The following is a 14,276-nucleotide window of genomic DNA, read 5'->3' as shown; positions in this document are numbered from 1 at the left end:
TATTTAAGTTTAGTTTTGTATAATTCTTGTTCTATTGGACAGGAATATTTCTTGTGGTTTAATCACATTTCATCCAAGTTTACCTGAGAAAGGAACCACTGTGGAAATTTGGAGTTAAAAACCCAACTAATGTCAATAAATTTAAATAGAATATTTCCAATACCATAAATACACCTCAGATATATAGAAGAATGACTTATCTTAATCATTCTTAGGTGCCTAAGATTCAGGGATATTATTCAAACTTTTTATATCAAGCACATAGCTAATAACTGGAATTTAATTATAAAATATTACAATATATTTAATGCCATAAAATTATTAGAAATAAAATTATTCAAGAATCAAGAGAGGTGAGCCCCACTGAGGAGTCAGAGTTTGGACCATAGTTGTCACCACATTGGCTCCTGGTCTCTGGCCCCTCAGCAATATGGCATGCGGGGCAATGCTGAAGCAGCCCATGGAGTTTGAGGCAGTGCTGCTGAGCCCCAGTTGCCTGAAACAGCGGCACTGCACCCCTCTACCTGGCCCCACTCTGGGCCTCAGGCCCCCAGATGCTGAGCCACCTCTGCCACTTCAGACAAAGACCCCACTGCCAACTCTACACCAGCCCACCCTGCCCAGTAGCAAGTGGCACCCTCCAACTCCAGAGCAAATTTTTCAGAACATAAAGCAAGAATACAGTCGTTATCAGAGGTGGAGACATTTAGAAGTTTTTCTCAATCAGAGTGAAGCTTGCACTTCGGAAAGCCAGCCTCACTCATCAGCACTCAAGGCACCTAGTTCTCCAGATTCCTGCTGGATGAAGAAGGAGCAGCCCAGCTTTACCCTTCAACAAGTTGGAATAATATGTGAGAGGCTCTTAAAAGACTATGAAGATAAAATTCAAGAGGAATATGAGCAAATCCTTAATACCAAATTAGCAGAGCAGTATGAATCTTTTGTGAAATGCACACATGATCAAATTATGAGGCAATATGGGACAAGGCTAACAAGCTATGTATCCTGAAGCTTTCTTGCATATCTGCGTACCAGGTTTGACCTCAAGAGATGACTGCTGTACACTTTTTGCAACTGGTTTGATATCACATTTTAGCTCCAAGCTGCATCCTGAGAACACTTAAATGTTTCTGCAGGTCTATTTTATACAACTTGAAAGACTTTAAAACTGTCTGGTTGCCACAAACATATCTTTCTTTTCTGCTCATCTAATAAACAGCTCTGCCCTACTGTGATAGATATTCCAAACAAAAATATCTGGAGCAGCAGTTTAGCAAAATATGTCTTCAGTGGCACTCAACAGATGGAGTTTCCCCAAGCACAGTTCTGTAAGAAGTGTGTGTGAGAGTGTGTGTATATGTGTGTATGTATATTTTAAGTTATTATTTGTATTGTGCAAATTTTTTTGATCTTGGGGAATCTGGCTGTGAATTGATGCATGACAATTATGGTTAAAAACATTTGCTTGGTCTACAGAAGATCATTAATGTTTTGTGGCCATACAAGTTGTAACAGTGGATTGTTTTATGTGTAGGTATTATTGTTAAATACAAGGACTGTTTCCAGGAGCAAAATATGAATCGTAAGTTAGGATGGACATTAAGTGTGATTATGATGATAAAGCAAAGATCTGTGATCCTAGATCTACAAATGTGTGGTGAGAAATTAGAACAAACTGGTTATAGGTCTTGACACATGGACTCTGCCTAGCCTGTTAGAAAAATACTTTGACTCCAAGCCTTAAAATACCTCATGGAGTCAGCACTCACCTCATTCACACAGAGAGGTCCCTGGATACTGAGCCTCTAAAGGGAAGAGATCTCCCCTAGAGCGAGAGCATAACATAAGTGAGCACTGGACTAGGCCAGGCCCTGGCAGCACTGCTACTTGGGAGGAGCCACTTCACCTTTGCATTAGTTATTAAAGTAGAATTCAGATTCTTTGGTCAGGTTCCCCCAAACACTTTCCTGACATGTCCATGTTCAACCACTTAAGCTTTGTTTTGGCAACCCCTTGCCCGAAGTTTCTTATAGGCTATTCTTCACCTTGTTTCCAGGCTGGGGAACAGAAAGTAGCCTCTGTTTTGAGGAGGTAGAAGTTAAGTATACATTTATTTTTTACTGTGACTTGTTCAGGACCACATTTTACAAAATGCCTTGTTTCCTTTATTGTTTCTGGAAAGAAAAGTTCTATTAAAATTGTTTTAGTTTGAATATAGAATAGTTTTTTTAATTACAGCTTATTTTGAAAGATTCTCAGTTAAATTCAAATGTATGCTAATACCTTTCAGACTAAGGTAATACTCAGAGACAAAATGTTATGATCAAATGGCTTAGAGAAATTTCTGGAATATTTACATTTGAAGATTCCTTATGAATGAATGTCTTTGACTTAAATCTAACCCCAAACTGCAACATTATTCTTTGTGCATTTTCATTATATAGTGTTAACAAGCTTAGTTGCAAACAAATAAAATGCTTAAGCTATTTGTTTACTTTGCCTTAATACTGTGATAATATTTATTCAGATAATGCATATAAGGCTGCTGTAAGCATTTCCCAGTTAAACATTATATTGAAGATTTACAGGCTTTTTAAGCCCAGAATTAATCTTTGAATGATTAAAGAATGATTTTACTTAAAAAAAAAAAAAGAAAAGAAAGAAATAAGAGAGACCAATAAGTAACAAAAAATTTAAAAAATTTACTTTAGAAGAAATCTATTTATCAATACACTATTAACTGAATTACAAATCTACTCCAGCTCTCTTATGAAAGAAACCAGGTTCCTGTAAAAGGTCATGATGCTTGGTGGTAAATACATATAATCACTTACACTTATGTAACCAGTTATACTGTCTAAGCAAAAAGGGAAACAGGAGACATGAGATGAGTGCAACTTAAATGTCAGTGCAAAAGTTATGACTTCTGTCAAGTGCCCATAGATCTCTACATGGACTAGAACTCATACAATTATATCCTGTTCCAATCCTCAATGCAAAAAGTCCCTTCTTTTGCTTATAAGATATCCCATCATATTAAACTGAATACTCCTAATCACTAGACACTCTTGAAATATTTTTGAGTTAGGCATTGATGAAAAGAAATAGAATGAAACCATGCATTAGCTGTGAAGACAGTGCAACTTTTCATCCGTTTTCAATTAATTAGGATAGATTTGGTATTTTTGTTCATTTTTAGTTTCTATGCTCTTTAATTGATTCAGTATGTATTTTACTGTTGTGGCACCCAAATAAAACTTAAAACAAGCAATGCCATTTTGTTACAGACCCTCCATCTTGTCCCCATCAGTTTTGGGTCCACTGAAAGGACACAGAGTTCCTGGAATGTACTTGTTTATCTGTTAAGAAATCATGAACTGTACCAATGCTTGCTGTGTAAAGAACATCCTGCTAGTTGAGTAAAGAACATCTGGAAACTCCCCTAACCATCCCCCAACCACAAAAATTCCACTTCTGTAGTTCTGCTTGCTAGGCTCCCCCTGCAGCCTCTATAAAACCATCTGACCCTCTGAGCTCGGGGCCTCCCTGAGCCTCCTAGCTTGGAGAGCACCATATGTCCAGACTAATAAAGTTTGCACTCAACCTCAATCCATGTTGTCGGTGTGATCCTTGTTCGGGTGGCTCTCACTACAGTCTGCTCCTTGGAACATTTGGTGGGATTAGGTCCTACATTTTAGAGGCCCCAGTGAGATACCCACAACAGGACCACCAAACATCACTGGGATCCAGCCTGGAAAATCTCAGGGGCAGACTTCAGAAAACCTCCGGAGGTAAGATCTTGTTTTTTTTGGTTGCAACCATTTGATAGTTGGTAGTGAGGTGGCTGACGAGCCGGTAAGCCTCCTCCGACACCCAAACTCCTGATGAGGAACCTGGGGAAGGTTTAGTTTCATTTCCGTGTCAGTGTCTGTCCATATTGTGTTTCATCTGTCTGGTTTGGTGCTTTGCTTTGTGTTCGATTTTACAGTCCACAGGAAGAAACACCATGGGAGGATCCTGTTCCACCAAATCCACTCCACTCGACTGTTTTCTTACTAATTTCAAATTGGTTTTTTCCCCAGAAAAGGCAGATGAATATGGGGTGAAATTCTCTCCTGGGAAACTCTGCACATTGTGCCAGCTGGAATGGCCAACCTTTGGTGTAGGATGGCCGGCCAAGAGACCTTTGAGTCTGGCATCTGCCGGGCTGTATGGAAAGAGGTCATCGGATGCCCTGGAAACCCCAACCAATTCCCTTATATTGATATCTGGGTTCAGGCTTGTGAGGATCCCCTGGCTTGGCTCTGGCATTGTTCCTTAAAAACAGACACCTGCATTTTGGTCACAGCCCCAAAGGGGCCCAGAGAGACCACCACCTGGACTGCCAAGCCGGTCCTCTCACAGGATCCTGATCCCCTAGACCCTCTAGATCATCCCCCACCCTATGCAGGTCTGACAGCTTCTTCTTCAGGAGCTCATCAGGGGTCTCAAAACCCTTTTCTCCCCCAGTCTATCCAGCCCTCAGCTTCTCTGTCTCTCTATCCTCCTCTCCCCAAGAAGCCCCAATCTCCAGACTCCATGACCTCTCCCTCCCACACCTGGACTGGCATCACTTATGGGCCCAGTAAGAGCCCCACTGGGGAAGCCAGTTCAGCCCCCCCACCTGCCTCTCTGGGAAACAGAGGAAGGATGATATGTTTATATCCCATTTACTACTACTGATTTATGTAACTGGAAGCATCAGAATCCCCCATTCTCAGAAAAGCCCCAGGCCCTGATTTCCCTACTAGAATCTGTTTTCCACTCCCATGATCCCACCTGGGATGACTTCCAGCAACTCTTGCAGGCCCTTTTCACCTCTGAAGAAAGAGAGAGAATCCAGGGACAAGCTGTGAGGTCGATACTAGGGGAAATAGAGGGCCCCTTAGACCTACAACAGTGAGACCATATTGAAGCCCCATTCCCGTCCAAATGGCTGGCTCGCAGGCCAACTCAATGGGCAGGAGAGAAGCTCTCTGGAACTACCGTCAGCATCTCCTGGCTGGCTTGAGTGGAGCTGCTTGGAAGCCTACCAACTTAAGCAAGGTAAGTGAGGTCCTTCAGGGACCTGAGGAATCCCCTGTTGCCTTTCTGAAGCACCTATTGGAGGCATACTGTACATATACTCCAATTGATCCAGATACCCCTGTAAATAGACAGGCAGTCAATCTGGCCTTTGTTACTCAGTCGGCCCCAGATATTAAAAAGAAATTACAGAAAATAGAAGGATTTGAGGGAAAAAATAGGGAGGAACTGATGAGTGTGGCTATGAAAGTATTTGGAAATTGGGACCCCTTGGAAGAAAGGATGGCCAAGAAATTGGAAAAGGCAACTATAGCAGCCCTGGCAGATGGTGGGTTTGTGCAAAAGGGAAGACCAGAAAAGAAGATGGGGAATAAAGGGAAAGATCGGCCCCCGTTAGAGAAGGACCAATGTGCCTATTGTAAGGAAAAAGTCCACTACAAGAAAGACTGTGAGAAGCCAAGGAGGAAGAAGGAAAAGGAGGGCTGAGGGAAAAGAGTCCTGTTAGTAGATGAAGAAGACTGACGGGGCCAGGGCTCATGGCCACTAAACCCCAGTGAGCCCTTGGTCACTCTTGTAGTAGGGGGAACTGATTTTCAATTTCCTGTGGACACAGGTGTGGCCCATTCAGTGCTGAAGACCCCCTTGGACCTCTCACATCCTTAAAGACTTCCATTAGGGGAGCCACGGGAAAATCAGCTTCCTACCCATGGACTTCAAAATGAACTGTAAACTTGGGAAAGGACACAGTCACCCACTTGTTCCTGGTCATCCATGAATATCTATACCCACTGCTGGGGAGAGACTTTCTTAGAAAATTAGGGGCCACCACTACCTTCAAACCTGGAGGAGGAACCTTTGAACTTAAGGCAATCCCCACCATCCTGGTGACAATGCCCCTAGAAGATGAGTTCAAACTTATAAAAGAAGGCACAGAAACCCCTGATGAGAAGTGGGAATATCCCCAGGCAAAATTCCCTAAAGTTTGGGCTGAAACAAATCTGGCCAGACTTGCAAGACAGCACTCCCCAATAGTTGTCCATCTGCTGACTTCTGCAACCCATGTCTGGGTGCGCCAGTACCCCATCTGACTGGAAGCCAAAATGGGGATTTCCAGACACATCCATTGGCTTCTGGAAGCTGGCATATTGGTTCTTGCCAGTCGGTGTGGAACACCCCTCTGTTCCCTGTAAAAAAGCCTGGGACCTCAGATTTCAGGCCAGTACAAGACCTGTGGGAAGTGAATGCCAGAGTAGAAACCCTCCACCCCACCGTACCAAACTCCTATATCTTATTGAGCCTTATCCCACCTGACCACAGGTGGTATACAGTACTAGATCTCAAAGATGCTTTTTTTAGTCTTCCCTTGGCTCCAGTAAGCCAGCCCCTCTTCACCTTCGAGTGGACGAACCCGGACACAGGGTCGACTGGCCAATTGACATGGACTCACTTGCCACAAGGATTTAAGAACTCACCCACTCTGTTTGGGGAAGCCCTGAGTAAGGATCTACAGGAGGTGAGGAAAACCTTCTCCCAAGTAACTATCCTCCAATATATAGATGACCTCTTGGTGGCGGCTCCCTGCTGTGAGGAATGTTTGCTGGCTACTGAAGGTCTCTTGGAGACCCTCCAGTCTTTGGGCTATTGTGTATCCTGGAAAAAGGCCCAACTTTGCCAGACTAAGGTGAATTACCTGGGATATGTCCTGAAAGGAGGGAAGTGGAAGTTAGCCGAATCACAGGTGGCAGCGATCCTTCAGATTCCCGAGCCGAACATGAAGAAACAGGTATGTGACTTCTTGAGGACAGTTGGATATTGTAGTATTTGGATTCCTAACTTTGCTGAGATCACCAAGCCCCTGTATGAAGCCACCACAGGGGAAAGCGGGACCCTTGAATGGATGGCTACCCATCAACAAGCCTTCCAGGTGCTGAAGGCTGCACTCACCTCAGCACTGCCTCTAGCCCTGCCAGATTTAAATAAGTCATTTACCCTCTATGTGGCAGAAAAGAATAGGGTAGCAAAAGAGGTGATCACCCAACCTCTATGACCATGGAAGCAGCTGATAACCTACCTCTCAAAAAGACTGGACCCCGTGGCACAGGGCTGGCCAACCTGTTTATGGGCGATAGCCACAGCAGCCATTTTAACTCCAGAGGCCAACAAATTGACATTTGGGCAAGACTTAACTCTGATCACTCCCCATGCCATTGAACCCCTGTTGCATAGTTCTCCCAGCAGATGGCTCTCAAATGCCAGACTATTACAATACCAAGTACTCTTGTTAGAACAGCCGCGTATTAAGTTTGCCACCACTGCTAGTCTCAATCCGGCTACTCTACTCCCGGAATCCGACAAACAGATGCCCATCCATGATTGCCTCGAGACTCTTGAAAACTTGAGGGGAGGGCATCCGGATTTAATGGACCAGGCCCTCCCCCATGCAGAGGCAATGTTCTACACTGATGGGTGCAGCTTCATGCGTGATGGAGTGCGGTATGCCGGGGTGGTGGTGGTCAACCAGGACCAACAGGTGGAATGGGAGCAGGGGCTACCCAAAGGGACATTGGCACAGAGAGCTGAGCTGATTGCTTTGACCAAGGCTCTGGAACTAGGAAAAGGCAAAAGGATAAATATTTTCACTGACAGCCACTATGTTTTTGCCACTGCCCATGTGCATGGGGAAATTTATCAAAACTGAGGGCTGCTGACCTCCAAAGGACAGGGAATCAAGAACAAGATTGAGATATTGGCATTGTTACAAGCCATTTGGCTGCCCTGAGAGGTTGCTATCATCCATTGTCATGGGCATCAAAAAGGGTCTAGCCCCGAGGTAGTTGGTAATAATGCAGCTGATGAGGCAGCAAAGCAAGCTGCCCAAAAATCAGTGGGGAGACAAATGGTTCTGCTCCCCACACCAGTACTCTGAGAGAAACCCAAATACACAGACAAAGAAGTAATAGAAATGGTCAATAAACAATGGACCCAAGGTAAACATGGCTGGTGGACGACTAGTGATGGAAAAGTGGTGCTCCCAGACACTGTAGCAGACATGCTGCTACAAGAACTACATGAGTCTACCCACCTCAGTGAGAAAAGGATGATGGCCACCCTGTGATCCCATTTCATCAGTGAGGGAATGGCCCAAAAGGTCAAGGACATGGTGAGATGATGCCCTACCTGTATCAAGGTAAATGCAAACTGGGTGACCGGACCCCCTGGGGTCCAACACAGAGGATTAGCTCCAGGAGAACATTGGGAATTGGACTTTACTGAAATGAAACCTGGCATGTATGGGTATAAGTACTTACTAGTCTTTATAAATACCTTTTCAGGATGGGTAGAAGCATTCCCCACTAAGAGAGAGACAGCTGAGGTAACCATCAAAAAGCTCTTGACAGAAATAGTTCCTCACTTTGGCTTGCCTCTAGCCCTGGGGACCAACAATGGCCCAGCCTTCATGGCTAGAATATCTAAATTGATTAGTAAAGTTCCAGGAATAAAATGGAATTTACATTGTGCCTATAGGCCTCAGAGTTCAGGGCAAGTAGAGAGAACAAATCAGACTTTAAAGGAGATCTTGACTAAATTATGCCTGGAGACTGAACAAGGTTGGGTAGAGCTTCTCCCCTATGCCCTCCTTCCCACTAGGTGCACCCCTAAGTTGTCCCTAAATCTGTCACCCTTCCAGATCATTTATGGGCGATCTCCCCCGATCATCCCTCTGGTAGATTTGGAGTTGGGGGAGAAGCTTTCCCACCTCCAACTCCTTAAGTCCTTAAAAGCAGTCCATCAGCTTCAGTCAGAATTACATGATAAATTGAGAAAGACCATGCCTGACCCCAGCAAGAAACCTCTACAACCCTTACCCTATAAGCCGGGAGATTCGGTTTTCATTCGCAGGTTCAACTCCAAGACCCTGGAACCCCGCTGGAAGGGACCACTTCCTGTTGTCCTGGTGACCCCCTCAGCCGTGAAGGTGGCTGGACATTCATCCTGGATACATCGCAGTCATCTAAAGGCGGTGCCACCCCCAACCTGGGCTTCAGGATTGCGAGTCATTGGACAAACAAAGGAGCCCTTAAAGATAAGATTATTCAAAGACTGATCTGGGTGACGTGGGGTCTTGTGGGTCTGTTATTTTCACTGACCCCAGTAGAGGGCTCTGTTCACACCTTGGTGTTATCTGACCATGTTCCCCAAAACTGGACATGGTCTCTTAAAAATTCACTCACTGGAGCCCTAATTCCCACTGTTACAACAGATCAACAGCCCATTTTTAAGGTAGGCCTGTCTGCCCTAGGGTTTCTCAGGGTTTATTTTGGTGGAAGGGGCCCCAACACTATAGGACCAAATTTCCAAACAACTGGCCTATACACATGCCCCATAGGAAAGGATTCCCAACTGTGATGGTGGGCCAGGATATCACTGTTATTACTGGGGCTGTGAGTCAATAGCCCCATGGGTAAACAATGATCCCTTTTTGACTATAACTAGGCCTACAAACCCAACATGTAACCCAGGAAACTGTGAGCCTGTAGAACTTACACTAAAATAGTGGCAGAACCCCTACAAAGATTGGGAAAAGGGAAAGGCATGGATGGTAGTGCTGTATGCCACTGGAAAAGACCCTATGACAGACATCATCATCAAGCAAAGTCTAGTAGTGATACCACCCAAACTGGTGGCCAACATTTATAGAATATTGAACCCCCAGAGAAAAGATGGCTGACCCCACAGTCGCCAGGGGGGGTTCTACTTCCTCATCATGGAGGGGAGACACACACACCCGCCACATCACCATGATGGCTGGCTGCCCGGGTAACATCCTACCCAACAATGCCCCCGAGTTGCCAATCCAGCCATACTTAAAGATGCTGGACGCTATGTATAAAGTGTTAAATGAATCTGACTATAATGTCACTAATGAGTGTTGGATGTGTCTGGACCCAAAGCCCCCATACTATGTGGAAATAGCAGTCAATCAAACCTATACTAAGACTAACCAAGATGAGTGAGACTGGAAACAGCCGAAGTTGTCAATAGGAGATATCCTTGGGAAAGAGTTATGTATTAAAAACCCCACTGTCACCTCATCTTACTTAGATAATGCCTGCTTTTATCAGACAACTCCCAAAGAACCTGATAAGTATTTAAGAGCAGAAAACAACTTATGGTGGGCATTCACAGGAGGTATAACCACTTGCCTCTCTGTTGCTGTCCTACAAAGGGAACCCAAAGTTTGTGTACTGGTCCATGTTTTGCCCCAGATGGCTGTATACAGTGGAAAACAGGATTGGGAATACTTGACTAAGAAAACCCACACTAGAGAGAAATGTCACCCTGCCCTCATTCCAGTACTGACTGTAGGAGGAATTATAGGATCCCCAGCTCTAGGGGCAGCAGCATTAGATATATGGGACTCTAACTTTAAGACCCTAACTCAGCAAGTAAGGATAGACTTGGGTCTGATCACTAAATTGGTATCTCATCTAGAAAAACAAGTGGATTCCTTGGTGGAAATGGTCCTCCAGAACTGCTGAGGTCTCGACCTCCTGTTCATGAAAGAGGGTGGGCTGTGTGCAGTCTTGGGAGAACAGTGGTGTTATTATGCTAATAAATCAGGGGTTATTCGGGATACCTTGGCTACATTAAATAAACATCTACAAGAGAAGTATGACAGGTTAGAAGAAAATTCTGGGTGGTATCAGTCATTGTTTAACTGGTCTCCCTAGTTGACTACCTTGGTGTCCACCCTGGCAGGGCCTTTGATGATCCTGTTACTGGCACTAACCTTCAGACTATGCATTACCAACAAGCTCATGGCCTACATGCAGCCCTGAGTAGGGTCCGTTCACCTCATGGTTCTAAATCAACAAGCCAGATATAGCCTGCTACAGCTTGAAGAAAAAGAAAGCGGAACATAGGATTACTTGCCTAGATAAATCAGTGGGGAATGTGAGACCTGAATAAAACTTAAAATAAGTGATGCCATTTTGTTACAGACCCTCCATCTTGTCCCCATTGGTTTTGGGTTCACTGAAAGGACACAGAGTTCCCAGAATGTACTTGTTTATCTGTTAAGAAATCATGAAATGTACCAATGTTTGCTGTGTAAAGAACATCCTGCTAGTTGAGTAAAGAACATCTGGAAACTCCCCTAACCATCCCCTAACTGCAAAAATTCTGCTTCTGTAGTTCTGCTTGCTAAGCTCCCCCTGCAGCCTCTATAAAACCATCTGACCCTCTGAGCTTGGGGCCTCTCTGAGCCTCCTAGCTTGGAGAGCGCCGTCTGGCCAGACTAATAAAGTCTGCACTCAACCTGAGTCTGTGTTGTTGGTGTGATCCTTGTTCGGGTGGCTCTCACTGCAGTCTGCTCCTTGGAATGTTTGGTGGGATTAGGTCCTACATTGTCTGATTGAGAATGTTTACTGCTAATAAATAAAAATGGATAAAATAAAATATTGAAATGTATTATTGATGTGTGGGGAAAATATGCTGCTTTTTTCAAAATTATTGTATTCTCTTATGATTCAGATTTTAGAATTATGACCCAAGAATAATGTATTGATTTAACCAGTTTAATAAAACACAGATGGTGACTGAAAATTTTAATCAAATAAGTTGCCTCCCTAATTGATGTATCAACTCCTCAAAAATGGCTGTCTACACAATTATTTATAGAGCTATATTTATAACTCTATAGCAAATCAAGTAAAAAATGTTATGTAATTTGAAGAATGAAAAGCAAAGGAGCACAAAATAAATATGTAAAATATTATAGTACAATCTGATAAGGGCCATTATCCTCAAAGTAAAATACTATATAGGGGAAATCTTACCTAAGATTCTCAAAAATTGGAAGAAGAGAAATAATAATTTGTAGGATGAATGAATTTATAGGTCATAAGAATTCAAATAAATTTTAAAACACAAAAGAAAATTCCTGTTCAAAACACTAACAGCATACCTGGGAAATGCAAATACAAAGAAGCAGAATAGAGAGAAAGACAGTCAGACAGACACTGCAAAGAGTAAGGTGTGCATGTCCAAGGTCATAAGCCAGCAGTTCACTGGTCATTCAGTGATTTGTTTACTTTCAAAGCCCTTGAATTATTCATGGAGACTTGGATTGCTGATTTTGAATATGTTTTGTATGCAGATATAAGAGAACAAGAATGTTTGATAATGGAAGTAAGGGTCCATATGAGGGAAATAATTTTTGTGTATCTTGGAAAAGTAGGAGCTATTAGCTTTATGCAATAAATTATATAATATTTTTCTAATCACTGTAAACATTTAGGATATAGTAGAAGGGAGCAAAACTAAAAGTCAGGAGATATGATGGTGACTGTTGGTGCTTAAGACTTAGGATCATTACAGAAGTGACTAATAATTTTAGTGAATTTTCAGATGTCAAACTGAAATGATTGTATATCTGTTGGATTTGGGAAGATCAGGAAACACAAAATATGCTTTCACAGTTCTTTGTTTTTTGTTTTGCTTTGTTTTTAAATTCTTTTATTGGTACATTTTAGGTATACAATATGTTTACATTTATCATTGGATGCTTGTACCCACAGTTCTTTGTTTTTATATATATTCTTTTATTCATTTAGGAAACTTTTAAACGTCCAGGTTATATTTCTTCTAAAAGTTGATAATGGGGGCTGGGGATTTAGCTCAGTGGTTCCCATGCCTGCTTCACAAGGGCAAGGCCCCAAGCTTGATCCCCAGTACCAAAAAAATAAATAAATAAAAGTTGATGATGACCACTTAATCTCAATAACAAAAAAGCTGGCATTTCTATTCAAAAAGAAAAATGTTTTTTTCTTTACAGTTTGTTTACCACTACTTTTTAACTACTATTGAGTTTTTCTACTTTTTATTCTTATAATTTAACGTGCTTCATGGGATATAGAATATGTTCAATATTTTTCTCAGGTACTAAAATCAAAATGTATCAAATATCTAAATATCTAAATATAAAACAGAACATAACCTACTGAAAGATAAAATAAAGAAAACTCTTGAAGTCATATGTGTAGGCAAAGACTCTCTAAATGGAACCCTAGTTGCACAATAAATAACATGAACAGTCAACAGATTGGATTAGATCAAATTAAAAAGCTTCTCTGCTACAAAGGAAACAACCAACAGAGTGAGCAACGCACAGAACAAGAAAAACTTTTTGCCAGCTAATACTTGGACAGAGAACTAATATCTGGAATATAGAGAGAACTGAAAAAAATTGAACCACTCATAAAACCCAGTCAAAAAAATGGGCAACTGGCATGAATAGATGCTTCTCAGAAGAAGTCAAATGGCTAATAAATACATGAACAAATGCTCAACATATCAGCCATTAAAGAAATATGAATGAAAACAACACTGTGATTTCATCTCACTCCAGAAATAGTGACAATTACCAAGAAATCAAATAATAATGAATGCTAGCAGGGCTGTGGTGAAAAAAGAAGACTTCTACACTGTTGGTGGTAGTGTAAGTTAATACAACCACTATGGAAATCAATATGAACTTTCCTTAAAACACTAAAAGTAGAAATTTCATTCAACCCAGCTATTCCCTACTAGGCATCTTCCTGAAAGTTAAAGACATCATATTACAGTGATGCATGTATTGGTAATATTTACAGCAGCAAAATTCATAATAGCTAAATCTTTGAAGCAGAATATATGTCCATCAATAGATGAATGGAGAAGACATGGTAGTTATACACAATGGAGTATTACTTTGCTATAAAGAAGGATAAGTTTGATTTCTTTTGTAGGAAAATGGGTATTCCTTGAGAATATAAAGTTAAGTGAAATAAACCAGACACATGAGCTTAAGTATTGCATGATTTCTCTACTATGAGAAATCCAAAGTATAAACAAAGAGCAAAAGAAAAGATAGACGCAGTGATAACTTGGTTTATGAACTTAATTTATTTTATGATTTGGGGGAAAGTAGCTATGTTTGTGTTTGTGTGACGAAGATGGTTATGGTTGTGTTTGTTACCTAATGCAGACTTTGCTGATGAGTGGAAGCAAAATTTTACCAAATGCTTTTGTTTGCGAACTGAATTGTTTCCAAAGAGAAGCATTCATGAACAGAGGTATTACTGTAAAGGGAAACAGGGAGACAGATCTACACAAATAGGAAGAGGATGAAGAGATAGAGGGAAGAAGATGTGTGGGAGGTGAAGGGAAGG

General features: G+C 42.1%; 1 protein-coding gene across 2 annotated transcripts; it reads left to right on the top strand.

The window, feature by feature from the left end:
• The first annotated feature begins 430 nt into the window (after positions 1-430).
• LOC101707105 (akirin-1-like) lies at positions 431-1,009 on the top strand. Of its 2 annotated transcripts, XM_004849656.1 has the most exons (2): positions 431-797; positions 924-1,009. In XM_004849656.1, exons 1-2 carry the CDS (start codon positions 431-433, stop codon positions 1,007-1,009), a joined length of 453 nt encoding a protein of 150 aa, XP_004849713.1. The 2 variants fall into 2 exon arrangements, with proteins under 2 accessions (XP_004849713.1, XP_004849712.1); XM_004849655.1 differs by having other exon boundaries at positions 431-1,009.
• The last annotated feature ends 13,267 nt before the right edge of the window (positions 1,010-14,276 follow it).

The sequence above is a fragment of the Heterocephalus glaber genome, unplaced genomic scaffold, assembly GCF_053883595.1.
Source record: "Heterocephalus glaber isolate CG9 unplaced genomic scaffold, H.glaber_assembly_v1.0 deba00001509, whole genome shotgun sequence".
NCBI lineage: Eukaryota > Metazoa > Chordata > Mammalia > Rodentia > Bathyergidae > Heterocephalus > Heterocephalus glaber.
This window is presented reverse-complemented; position numbering and strand designations above follow the sequence as displayed.